General features: G+C 39.6%; 1 protein-coding gene across 9 annotated transcripts in view; it reads right to left on the minus strand.

Annotated features, from left to right (window-relative positions):
• The window catches only part of ROBO1 (roundabout guidance receptor 1), a 687,829-nt gene that overhangs the window by 40,883 nt on the left and 632,891 nt on the right, over positions 1 to 14,055 (minus strand). For all 9 annotated transcript variants that reach the window (XM_077174535.1, XM_077174531.1, XM_077174536.1 and 6 more), the window contains 4 exons: positions 12,819 to 12,940; positions 10,442 to 10,673; positions 9,069 to 9,190; positions 4,985 to 5,156 (listed from right to left, as the gene is read on the minus strand). In XM_077174535.1, coding sequence (XP_077030650.1) covers positions 4,985 to 5,156; positions 9,069 to 9,190; positions 10,442 to 10,673; positions 12,819 to 12,940 — 648 coding nt within the window. The remainder of the gene's footprint in view (positions 1 to 4,984; positions 5,157 to 9,068; positions 9,191 to 10,441; positions 10,674 to 12,818; positions 12,941 to 14,055) is intronic.

Raw genomic sequence — 14,055 nt, forward strand, 5'->3', positions numbered from 1 at the left:
ATCACGAGCTCAAAAACCAAATAAGAATGTTTTCTAAACATGTCAACAATTCAGTCATAGAGAAACACAGCACTTTTATACACAGTCTGCATTGCTCAGTCAACATGTCCCTGAATATTATAAAATCCTGAGGAATCTTTGACTGTTTATTATTTTAATTTTAAATTGACATTAATTTCATGCCATTATTTTACTTGCAAGCATAAGAACAGCATAATAATGAAATTTCTTTTAAGAAATTAGGCCTCAGGCACATTGAATATGGGTGGACTGTTAGAGTCATTACATAAGCTGGTATATACCTATGCATATGGGAAAGAGAAAAATGCATCTATGTTCACATACAGTCAAACAAACAGCACAAGATGAGATGGAAGGGCTTTCAAGAGGTCACATTTGACTATATCCCACTCCTCTTGTAATTCAAAATCAGCTAAATATAAAGAGAATGAAATTTAGTGACCTCTTCACAACTAAACACTTACAGGAACATTATCTTGGAAGCCTTTCTTTGAGAAGGGCATCTTCCCTCTCCCTAATAGCCCAGTGAGATCCTGAATGATCAGTCTTGGAAAAAACTCTTGAACTAAAAAAAACCACCTAGTTTTTCTTAATCCAAGGAAATTTCTGGAACTTTGACTGATATATAAATGGTTCATAATGAACATTCCTGTTCCTGCTTGCACTCTTCAGGGAGTTGAGCCAAAACAGTAAGGGAACATAAACATTCTATGGCAAAGTGCATCCCCCTGCCAGAGCAGCAGCCCCAGCACTTAATGGACTTGGAAATGCCTCAGAGTTGTTGGAGCAGGCTGATCCCACAGCTCCCTGAAACCAGCATATTATCACAGTGACTCATCCCTTCTTCTAGCCCAAGATAAGAGCTTGCTTTTTAATCACAGACAATGTTGCTGTGGCTATTGCTCACAAGCTACTTGATTTGAATGTCTTGAAGCTCCAAGTTTCCAACTTCAATGGAAACTAATTAGAATTTACATGGAGGAGAACTGGAACCTCTAATCCTCCAGTGTTAAATATTCACATAAATAATAATGTGAAAACTAACATTGAAGTTGCTAAATGATAAATAAAATATTAATATCCATTTAGGACTGGAATGCCAAAGATTCAAAAAAGACAGGAAATTCCAGGCTCAAAGTTGTGCAAGTAACTTAACTTTGCCTTGTGCAAGTATTACCTATGGAATGGTACTTTTCCATATGTATGTCTGATTCAGTATACAAAATGTACAAACACTGAGTAGGAATATGTAACTGGTGTTGACATTGTTAATTCTGGCAATTAAAAACTTGCAGAACACCTGAAACCTGTAACATATTGTTTGAGTGTTATCTCAAATCCATGTTCATGATGCAAAATGAAAATTATTTGGTGAAACATTACCAAGGTAAGAACATGCTATTTTGTCTCCTTTCTAGATTAATGTTTCCCAAACTGATAAAATATCAATTGTACAATTCAGTCTTATAACATACAGCCTGAGGTGACAGCATCAACCTGATTTGAAAGAGTTTGCTGTGAAGGGTATAAATAAAGATTACTTTGTTAAGTTGTTTGCAGACCACAAACAAAAATATCAACAAAAAACCCCTCACAACTATCACACTCCAAGTACCTTTAGGGCTGACAGAATAATAACCTGAAGGCATGCTAGCTAGTTAACAAATCACATCTCCTAAATGTAGCAGTTAGAATAATAAAGATTCAATGAGACTTTCTTGTGTTTTGTACACTTGAGACATCCTCTGGTTAAATAATACACTCAATATTTACAGTAATTGTGCAGACATCTCTTAATAAATAACTGCATACTATATATTCACACGAATTATGTGTTTAAGAGTAACATTAACTGCAGTTGTGAGGCTTCTCAGAGCTGGTACCAGAAACAAATACATCACAACATGTTCCAATGTTACTACTTACCTGTCAACAAGCCTAGGCAATACTGCCAAGCCACCACAGGCAGTATCCCATCACTCTACGAAAGCTATGCTACAGATCAGCAAAAAATTGCTAATTCTCATCTTTCTGTACAGAGCATTTTTGTGAACAATGTCTTTAAGTCACATGTTGTGACAAGGAAATAAAAGGTTCTATTGAAATTCTGTGATTTTTGTTTCTCCACGGCACATTGTTATAGGCATAATATAGTGAGCTGTGGCCAGGTCTCATGAATTTGCTTTCCTTAACACCAAAACTTTTGCAGCCTTTCTTCATGTAAAATATCTTTTCTTTTTAAAAAAATAAACAAATATTTTTTTAAGTCCTCGGAATTCCACAGAAAGCACTAAAAGCTCATTCAAAAGCCAAGATGCAAATTCAGAAGCTTCATGCAGGGTGTTTTAAGGAGACCCATAATTTTTCATCGGATCTCACGATTTTATGTATAACAAGCAAGTTATTTCGTTGGCTTGTCCCTGGTGGCACGGGAAGTCTGGGGTACCACAGCTCAGTGAGCTGCTTCATGTCAGCAGGGACGTGGAAAATGAAAGAGCTTGGAGATTACAATTTGTACCTGTCTTTGTAACAGGTTAAGTGTGTGCACAAGGTCATTTATCACAGCTCAGCTGATGCGTGGGACTGCACTGCACGCCTCAGCTCCCGGGGAATCCAACTCCTCCTGTCCTCCCCTCTCCTTCTGGAGGGCTGCCCTGGAAAGGTGACACTTCCTCCTGTCACACACCCTGCTGAGGCTCTGCCCAGGCATGTCCCAGAGTCACCAGCCTGGGAGCATCCCACACAGGCTCAAAGAGGAGACCCAGCCACAGCCCAGTCGCACGTTTTTGTACAAAAAACACATTATAAGGAGACGGGCGTTGGATTTTAATGAGAAGGTCTTATTTAAAAAGTGAACCTCAGAATCACACAGTGTATTTCACACAGGGAATTCCTATTTATATTTTTTTTTAAATGAAGAATTGCACTAATTCAGGTATCAGGAAAGGAATAGTTGGGAGCAGGGCAGAAATATCATAACTTGAAGCTGTCACACAGTTCTTAGAGCACATACATACAGCATGTCAGGACTGTTTCAAACCCTCTACAAAGAGCATCTTAGTTGTCTTTCCTCCCCCTCCCTGGCCTCCCTTCCCTCTCTCTATAATAATGTAATTTATTGCTGGTGAAAAGTGCCAACTGATGACATCAACAAATTAATTTTCTTTCTTCAGAAAGCTACCCAAAAAACTCTGCTCCACCCCCACGCTGGGAGCACTTCTAAGAACTAGGAATCCAATTCCTTGAGGGGGCTGGAGGAGAACTTGCATCACAGGGCAGAGTTGAATAATCTGCAGCCATTCTTCTACCTGGATGATTTAGGTTGATCTGTGCTGCTACCAAAGAGTGCTAACACTTAAATTTAAGCACTGATTTTCAGCAGCCTCCTGCAGTTGCTGAAAGGGTTGTGGCACCATCTAGATATTTCATTGTTCTGTTTCTTGTGGCATGGATCTCCACAAGACTCCTGCCTCCACATCTTTGCCATGGAACAATTTATGGGATTTGCCATGTAAATTATGGGATTTACTAAAATACATCTGGATTTGGCCATGCCACTTAATTAGAGACAAGCAGTGAAACAAAGTCCAACCATGGGGAAATATGTGCATTCTGCCAGACTTGCACACTGAACACCTTTCAAGGCATGGGATCTCTGCTTGTTTTCTAACATAGTAACAATAAAGGACAGGAACCCAGAAGTGGGCAAAAACCTTACCCTGACAGTCTGATTTGCTTCTTTTTCAACTTCACAAACCTCAAAGTGATTAAGTTTCATTATTAAATTCACCTTCATTTAGAATTTGTTTATCATCAGACAAAAGGAAAAAAAAAAGAAGTGGTTATGGAGTTCTTGGTTTTGAAGATTTGAGGTTATCCTCATACACCTCACTAATGCAGAATTTTCAAAACCTAAGCCACATAGAATAAGCTTGATTTTGACTGGCTGTAGAAAGCTGTGAATGGTAGCTGGCTGTAGAAATAACTACATGGTTTTCCTGTAATAATTCCATATTAATGGAATATCATACAAGCTGTGTGCAATTTTATTGTAAAATCTCCATCAATGTAATTGGGAATCATATACCTGTCTAATTTAAGTAAGCTAAAGATGGCCCTTCTTTTAATACCTAAGGAAATGTACAAGTAATTTTCCATATTAGTTGCTCTGTCTTGTTTTCACATGCTCTTAATTATAGATTTTTAAATACAACAAGTGAAATAAGAAGGTAGATCTACTAATGATACAGAGACAGACAGGACATAAAGTCCAAAGCAACATGCTGAGCTTGCTTTCATAATTACACACTGTAATGATAAGGTATTTTGCTCCAGGCATACTATAAAAAGCAGCATATGACTATACTTAAAGCTATTTTAAATAATCCTCAGCTAACCAATAGCAAAGATGCATTTTTCCCAGAAACATTCAGGAGCAATGTCCCTGGTCAACATTTATGACAGCAATGTTTGGTGTAAATCAGATTAGAAGGTCAAATTTTAGTAAATTATTTGTGGACATCTTTTTTTCCTGTACTCAGGTTATTTACTAGCTTTCACACATAGTTGATATTTATTGTGCCTAATTTTAGGATGCTTTTTTTTTTGCTTCAATAATGATAATATCTGGTCAAGACAAATTACATCCTAAAGTGGATCAACACCTAAAGATTCATACTCCCCTACAAGTTTCTAAGGGTGAAAATTCACTTTGAAAAGTCCACAACTAAAAAGCACTGCTGAGCTGGGAGATTTAAAAACACCCCTGTGTTGTTTTAATCCCACCTTTAGAATGCAGTTCTAAGGCAAGTTTGAAAACCAGAAATGCCAAACCCTGCTATTCCTGAGATCAAGTAACACTATCTATTTCACTTGTCTCCAAAGTATTTCTGGTGCCATAAAAGACGAAAGCAAACAAACAGAAATCACCCACACCAAGGGGCAGGATTACCAGGAAGCTTACCTAGCTGGATAAACTGGGGATCACTTTTCACCCCAGGTCCTGCCCCGGTGCTGGCAGCCACCTCCACACTGTATCGGATGCCGGGCACGAGGGAGGGGATGACCACGGAGAAGGTGGTGCCGTCCACGGTCTTGTTGATGTGGTATCGGCTCTCGTTGCCAAGGCACCAAACCTGCAGGCAAGCAAAGGCACAGGGAAGTGCTCAGAATTCGGCTCTGAAGGGGAAGAAGGAGGGAAGCTGATGCATTCTTTCCTTCTGGATGAGGAAATTTACACTTTGTCACTGTTCTAACATCTGCAGTTGTGGATTGCTGCCCTAGGCCCTCCATGAATACTGAAAAGGCACTCCTTGTTCCAATGAGCTGCTCCAACTACCACCATTATGTGGCTGCATTTCTCTTCTCAGAGAAAAGCAAGGCACAACTTCCCAAAGATATTTTCTGAGAATCGCAGTGAGGAACCTCAGAGAAAGGAAAAACAATTCTTATGTCACTTTTTGCTCCTGTGTTTGTGCCAAAGTAGAGTGCAATATGGAGACTGTTTACCCAGTGATGGCGTTTTGTTTCCTTGGAGTATTAGGACCAAGTGTGTCTCCAGACTGCTGGTCAGCAAACAGTCACAAATTTTGTTCAGTTGAGTGCTTGTGCCATTTCAGTTTAGATGTAGTGTCATATAGTATAGAATAATATAATATATTAAAGTAATTAATTAACCTTCTAATATAATAGAATCAAATGAGTAATTTCCTCCCTTCGTCGAGGGGTTGCTGCTTTTACCATACCATTATTTGATGAGTTTAACACAATTCATTTAGAGTTCAACAAGTGCTAATGAAACTACAAGCATGGGAAGCCCCACAGCCAAGAACTGTTCACATAAACAACAAAGTAAGAGCGTTCAGTTAAATGAATTTGCAATTCTCTTCTTCAGGAATTATGTGTCACTCAAGTGCACAAGCAAGTCTTTCATCAAATGACATCTTAAGAGAACTGATGTCATGCTGGAATCCAAATGGTTTTGGTTTTTCTTTTTTTTTAGATGGCAGCTAGGGGCAAATATTGAGTGATATGCTGTCTTCTAATTGAGACAACAGCATGATATCAGATTTCATCCAAGATACAGGCCTAGTGACTTCAAATCACAGCTTCATATATTACATCAGTGACATGAAATGGCAAGGAGAAACAAAATGATGAGATATCTTTGTATCTTTAGGCCTGAACCACTGATGTGGCAAATGCTTTTAGGAGGATGGCTGAACTCCCAACTGCTATTCAAGGTGAAGTAGCAGCTAATCTACATCTGCTAAAAAAAGTGGAGCCTATTTCCTTTTTGTGCCTTTTCCACAAATGTATTGCTCTACAAAGAACATTTATTCAGAAAGTTAAATTAGTTAAATTCAATACTTTATCTGTAAAGAAGCAAACCTGGCTGAGAACAGCAGCACATCAGAACCTGGGCCGATTGTACACGGGAGGGAAGATTTTGCTTTCAACATATGGAGCTCCTAAAAGATTTAGTACCCAGATAGCTGCTTTAAATCCCTCATGCAATTCTGCTGCTGTGGAGACTGCCAGGTGAGGGGGATAGACTTTCACATGTAGAACAATTGCTACAGCCCCTCCTGTACTGCCCTTGCTGCCCGGACATGGAAATTTTATCTCACCTTCAGGACATTATAAAAACCCTTTTTCCTCCTCTGGATGCCACGGACTGCAACAAGGCTAGTGGGACACTGTGAGGATGTGAAATGCATTTTAGGTTCCTTTGAAATTGAATCCCAGCACAGGATATGTGTAAGTGCTGCTGCAGAGCAGGTCAGAGGACATGAAGAGAATCTCCTTTTTGAGTTCTGACACTACATAGAGACTGTTTCAATCAGTGCTAGGGGTAAAACTATTACTCATACTGGTCTTGAATCCTAAAGGATGGGCACAGAAATGCTCTTATATAAATAAGAACTCAATTAAGTGAGGAACAAAAGACTCAAATCTACATTTGGACTAAAGTCAATTTCACAGAAATTATTACTGCTACCTTGTAAAATGGTGCATGTGCAAACGATGAAACATTTATTTTATTATGTACTTGTAATCATGAACTACTAATTCAGAAAAAAAAGCTTTTGTTTTTAGGCACTCGAGTACATGGAGAAGTGCATGAAACAAGAATGTCAGGTCAAACATCAAGTTGTTCAGTACTTGCTACCCTACATTTGACTGTATACATAAATAGGCAAGTGAAAATAAACCTTTAAAATGTTATAAAAGAAGAATGAATTCACATCATAAGAGACACGTAAGGGAAGAGAGAATTAGTAGAACAAGAGAATTTCTAACTTTGTGTTAGGGAAGGAGAAAATTACTTATGCTGTGAGTTTGAATTTCTGGGGTTTTGTGTATGCTACTGACAATTCTTCAATTAAGATAGTATCCTTCTTCCTATTTATTTTATCCTTTAATTAAAGTAGGTACACTCTTGCCTTTGATCTGAGCTGCTGAGAAAATAATGAACTGCCCCACATATGCATACCTTTTTTTCTTTATTTTCTGAGAGAAAAGAGAAGATAGAAAAACAAAAGCGGAAGAGAAAAGAGACAATTTCACATGTCTTCTATTTGAATTTTTTCTTGTTAATAGTTCTTAATCTAAAATCATCAGTTCTGCATTTCAGTAGTTTTTTTTGACAAAACCAGCAATTACATATAGCACCTTCAGTAGGAATGGCATATATATTTTCACATAGATTTTTTTATGTTGTTTTTCTGTCCATGGTGAAAAGCACAAAGGAAAACCATGGCATCAATGCAACACATACAGATGCAAAACATGCCACTGTGCCATCTACTGCTAAATAAGCACTACAGTGTGCTTGCTCCAGCACTTGGTAACCTGTCCCCTCAAAATACTGGGATTTGGGAGGTGGGGTATGGACTATATCCACTCAGAAATGTGAATTTACTGACTTTTATCATTGTATCATTGCAACCTTAACATGCCTCTGATGCAGTTTCTTGTAAATAATTCTCAAGGTCTAGCTTTAAATAAAATAATATCACCAAGTATTTTTTCCAATTACATTGTATTATATATCTGAAACTAGGTCATAAATAGATTTTATTTTACCAGTTGACCAGGTTCTGAAAAGGGTTTTATTATTCTAAATTGACCATGAAGCTTATAAATCTCTTCCCTTTCCTATTTTTACTGAGAAGAAAAGAAAATCAGAATGAGTGTTGATGGCTAGGAATATAGGTTTATAGCACTGTGTTTAAACCTAAAAAATAGCCAAGACATTCTCATTGAAAAGATTTTCTCAATAATGTGCATTTGCAGGGGGCTAAAACCAAAGCTCCTGCCCTTCCATGGTAACAAAGCTTACTTGAGATCTACATTTAAAACATCTCTAGCTTGCTTAGGAAAAATAAACTTCATTTACTTTGCTATGTAAATTACCACCAAAAAATTTGAAACGCAAATACAGTCTGTGTTCATAAGTGAATGACAAACAATAAATATTTTTAATGTACTTTCAATTTGTTAAAAATTAAACAACATAATGAGAACTGTGTTTGGAAGAAAAGAAAAAATTTCTATGCAGTAATAGATTTATTATCATAGAAGCACATTCTTTCCTTGAAAGTTTTCCATTTGTTTTAACTACCCAGTTACGCATAATTTACTCAGATCTTAACACTGTTAATTATTATCCCTGAGCTTTTCAACTCATTAAGCCTGTTTATATTTACTACCTTGGCCAGTGTCTTAGAGTCACAAAGTGGCTCTCAAACAGGTACGATTCCCTCTCTCCTGGTGTGTGCTCTTCCCAAGTCATAATGGAGGCAAGGCAGGAGCTGTTTTAATTAAGAGTGTTGACCCTTTGCTTTGATTTATGGAGGCTGGTTTAATTGCCTGACACCAGCTAGGCAGAATCACTAAAAAGATGGAGTTTGATTCAAAGCAGTGACTTTCTCTCCCATTTTCTCGGAGTAACCAGAAGATGGAGCCAAGCACCCACGAACAGCCCTTCCCTCACTGCCTGGCCATGCTCCCTCTGCCAGGGGACCAAGCCATGCCAGCAGTACCTTGTATTCCTGAACCATCCCGTTCTGGTTGTCCTCGGGGGGTGGCTGCCAGGTGACCACGATTGCTGTCCCGTTCCCATCGTTCTTAGTCACTGAAACACTCTGAGGTGGGGCGCTGGGAGCTGTTTGTTGGGAAAGAAGAATTGAATAGTTATGTCTATCACACCCACAAATGAGCTCAAGTGGAAGATGAATTCTAGGCTCTACAAATACAATCTTTTCTGCCCCACTCTTCACTGAGGGCAGTCTCTGCCCACAAGATGAAGTGATACAGAAGGAAAATGTGTGACCCAATAACCAGGCTCTGAGTTCTGCTGTAGTTTTGCTGCACAGGCCAGGAAAAGTAACATTCCAAATTGTACTCTCAGATATCCATTACCTGCACGTCACAGTTCTGGGCACTGAGTTCCTCACTGGTCTCAAATCAGCTCACCCAGGATCAACAGTTTTGAAAAATAAATCCTATATAGTCCCCAGTCTAAATCTCAGTTCCTCTAGAGTGTAAAAAAATAATGAGTAATACAAAACTTACTAAAATCTGGACATATTGTGTTAGTATTAACATATTTATAATAATAATAATTTATGTTTTGAATTTGAAATAATCCTTCTAAAAAGTGGATGCTTACCTGACGCTTAGTATGAATGCAGCTATGCACACCTTCTGAACCACATGCAGAAATAAACTGGAGCTACACCCCTTTTCTAATGGAGGAGGAAGATAGAAAGGGAAAGGTTGCACATCCTAGCAGAAGCACCAAAATCCCTATTCAGAGGCACTGGCCACCTTGCATACTTATCACGCCTGTGCAGCAACAAAAAGAAGAGCTTTTATGAACCTTGTCTTTTTAGCTCATGTATGAGATGGAAATACATAATTTAGTCCACTCTATCTGTTGCCCTCATTCATCTTTGCATTTTGTCTCACTGATTGATCCACATATAAAAGCCTTCTAAAAACCATGGTTTTCATTCCCCCAGCTACACTGCTTTGATGATTTCTGTGGTGTCTGCTATCTACTCAAGATAGTGATTAGCAAGTGCTTGAATCTGACAGAAGTCACTTGTGACCAGCCCATGAACTCAGCAGGGAGGAGTGCGCACACTGCAGGGAAGATAAAAAAGCACATTTCTCATTGTGTGTTGGAGGGGATTTTTGCACATCCCTCTCCCTCTGTCTCTCATGCCTGGCTCAGAATATTTACTTCTGTGTCACCAAACAATTCACATAATGATCAGTCTCCTCTGCCACAGATTGCTGCTCTCAAACAGCATGCACTTCAAACAAGATCAAATAATGAACATATCAGAGGAAAGCTGGCCAGGCTGCTACTTCAAAAAGGAAAGATGAAGACAGTCTAGCTCCTACTTGCCTTCTTCCAGGGTCTTTGCAAATTTCACTTCACTATCTGCTCCCTGAAACTCATTAAAGAAAGGGCGGGCCTTGATTTCGTAGTTTACGCCTTTCTTCAGCTCCGGAATGATAACGCTGTTTTTGGTGGGAGTCCTCACTTCAAAGATCAACCACTCTGATTCTCCATAAGATGCTGGTGTAGGCCGGTACAGAATTTTATATCCTTGAATATACTGGGATTGCTGGTCCACCTGGCAAGAGAGCAGAACACAGAACATATCCATAAACAGACACCAGGGGTGATGCCCATGCACGGCCCCTGGACTATCCCTCATGCTACTCAAAGCAAACATCACTGCCAAAGCAGATAAAGGCTCCTTGCATTACAACAAATTACAGGCCTGACTCACAAGTGCATTAATCTCTTTGATGCTGGTAGAACTGTGCTGGTTTCCCTGGATTTAGGCAGGCATTAAAGGGGGATAATGAAATTGTATAATATGCCCCAGCTCCATGAAATGAACAGTCGTCTCTGCATCCATGGAGCAAAAGAGCTTGGCACAGGCCAGACTGCTGCCCAATTGAATCTGGAGAGCTGGGCTGGACACATAGAAAAAGGTAGATCTACAGTGCCACAGCTCAGGGTGATGAATATGGAGATCAAAGAGAGGGCCTGTCAACTCTCCTGAGGTGTGGAAACTTCCCAAAACCCGTGAAATGAGCACCACTTCCTGCCTGCTCCTTTGTGGGGAAAGCAAATTGAGTGGGTGGCCAGCTGGCACTGTGGCTGTGGCTGTGTCAGAGGGCAGAGCTCTCCAAAGAGTTCCCCCATGTCCACCCACCAGTGGGAGGCCCTCTGCTAGAAGGAAAGGCCCAGGATACAAGAGGGAACATAAAACTCAGTATGGTAACATGGATGAGACTTGGAAAAGCAAATCAAGCTGAGGCTCAGTGGTCCTGAGTGCTTTTCAAACTAAGGCAATTTTATACTAAATGAATGTAGAAAGAGATCTGAGTGTAATCAAGGGCAGGTGTGGCTATATGTTTGGCTATAGCTGAAACAGAAGGCTACCTTATACAACTGATCTTTTGTGGACCACTCACTATCTTTTTACCTGCTGGTTTCAATTTCTGATGAATAAGGAAGTCTAATAACAAGCACAATAAAATTTTTAAAGTGCATCAGATTTTCCTGTTTTCAAAAATCTCATACAATGATATATAATAAAACTGTGTGCTTGCAATTTTAATCCAAAGAGCAACACATTTCATTTTAATAATCACATAAAGAATGCATGTGTTAGCTGAAACTGAGGTAATGCTTATTTTTGAAATTTCAGAGAAGCCACAGGCCACCCAAAAGACCGACAAAAGCTGCCTGTCTGGAAAAGGTTGTTCTGTAAGTAAAGGTCAAACAAAATTTGCTAGGAACCTCAAAGATGCATTAGTTTAGAACAGGAGATTGCCTGCTGCAGGTGGCCATACTGCAGGTGAGAGTGTAATTACTGTGCAGCACAGCAGACATTATTGCAGCATTGAGGAGCCCTGGGTGTAGGTCAGGACTCCTTTGGGCTACAGCTCTTGTACAAAGTCAAAATACCTTTTGTTCCTGTTCAGAATATTCTGCTATGGCATGGCCAGCCCTTGCTGTCCCACACTACCCCTGCAAATACATTGGAATGTTCAGATGCAAGTCCCACAAAGACCTCAAGGCTCACTCCTTATGGTTTTATTTTTGTACATGGTATAATTATATCCCCAACTTTTTCCTAATTCTGCATTCCATTTTCAAACTGATCATTGAGTTACATTCCTGATTCTCTCAGTTCCTCTGCTATGACCTCCACGTGGCCAACCTTCTGCTTTCCTGCTGCCAGAGCAACACCAATGTGACATTGCCTTTTTGACCTCTTCTCCCTGCCCCAGGTGTACTCAGGGCACCACAGGAAAGGAGAGGTTCAGATGAAGGAAATCTGATTTGGGTGTGTCTGTCAGTGTGTCTGTAGCAGGGAGGTAACACTCAGAATAATGCAGTATTTCTCTCTACAGGTGACTGACAGAGAGAATTGCCCATGTTATCTCATTAAGGGACTGATACATGTCCTGCTGAGAGCAGTGGAAAGGCTTCAAATGATATGACTGAGGAGGTGCTATAGCTTCCAGAGGAGGACTCTGAAACCCTTACCCTATTGTAAACAGCACTCTCTATGCAGACAAAGATGGAGAAAATGGGTAGAATTTAATGAAAAAGCCGAGCACAACTAGCACTTTTCCCAGGGAAAAACATTTGCAAGCATACAAACTACTCAGCTTCTTAAAGTGTGACCCCACTGCAGTGGAAGCAGGACATCTCAGCAGCACGTGTAACCACCAGCAGGGTACAGGTTTGTACTCACAGTCCAATGAACTTCGATTGAGGAGGAAGAAAGGATGGTAGGGTTGTGCAGGTGTAGCACCACGTCACCCAGCTCTCTCTGCACCTGCTTGTGATCCACACCTTGACTTGTTGGTGGAACATCTGCAATAATTTAAGATTCCATTCTCACAAATACACGTGATTGTTGAAATAATACATGCAAATACAAATGAGTGTGTCAGAAAGTATATGATGCTATCACTAACGAAGCTGAACCTAACTACTTCCTAATCATGTCAGAAAAAACTACATGAAGCATTTTCTTGAGCAAATCACCAGCATTTAGGTAGTACCAACTCAAGACACTGCACTTTCTTTGACAGTGAGGGTAATCTGCACAAAAAGACACACCACACTCAAGGAGAGCTTTGTTAAATGCCTACAGCAGCAACTCTTTATTCTTTCCTGCTGGGAAAACATTCTATTGCCCACTGCCAATTCCAAGAGACCAGGAAACCTATAAAGAACAGCAAAAGCAGAAGCTGTATCTTTAGATAAATTCATGACAAACTTACTTGGTGTCACTACAAAATAATGTTAACAACAGAGAAAAGATAAATTAGTCATATGGCTGCAGCTTCTCTAATGGCAAGAGGCTTCTGTAAACAGGAGGCAGAGCCCAGTTGAGAGCTGTCTGGATTGTCTGATTTTTGGTCTATCTTATAGCTGGAAGGATTATTAATATGCATGAAGGGACAAATTCCTCTCAAAACATGCAATAGTATGACGAAAACACATATTTTTTGCATATTGAGCCCTTGGAAAGCACATTTAACTGAAATGGAATGACTGTAAGATGTGTAAAATTTACAGGGTAATCACTAAGAGGGTATCTAAAACATTTACTATGGAAAGCAGAATAACAGCTTCTGTTCTAGGTTCACATCTCACTCCTTGGTCACCACATTTTAAGCAAATACCATGCTGACTATGGCTAAAATTCTATGACTGGAAATTCATGAAAAGTACTTGCAGTGATTACTACTGAAGTTAATGTGTAGTCAGTGAGTGACAAATCTGGATTTTTAGCAAGCAACATTGGTAATAACAAAAGAAAAAAACCAAAAAAATCCTCCACTGAGTCACTGCTATATCCCCATGTAGTATGTTCTGCAAACAGTCCATTATCACAGTATTTCCCTCCTCCCAAAGTTTGAAAGCATTAAAGATAAAAGCTTCTGTTTGGGAGCATTGCCTAAATATCACCGTGCTCAGAA

This window comes from Agelaius phoeniceus, chromosome 2 (genome assembly GCF_051311805.1).
Source record: "Agelaius phoeniceus isolate bAgePho1 chromosome 2, bAgePho1.hap1, whole genome shotgun sequence".
NCBI lineage: Eukaryota > Metazoa > Chordata > Aves > Passeriformes > Icteridae > Agelaius > Agelaius phoeniceus.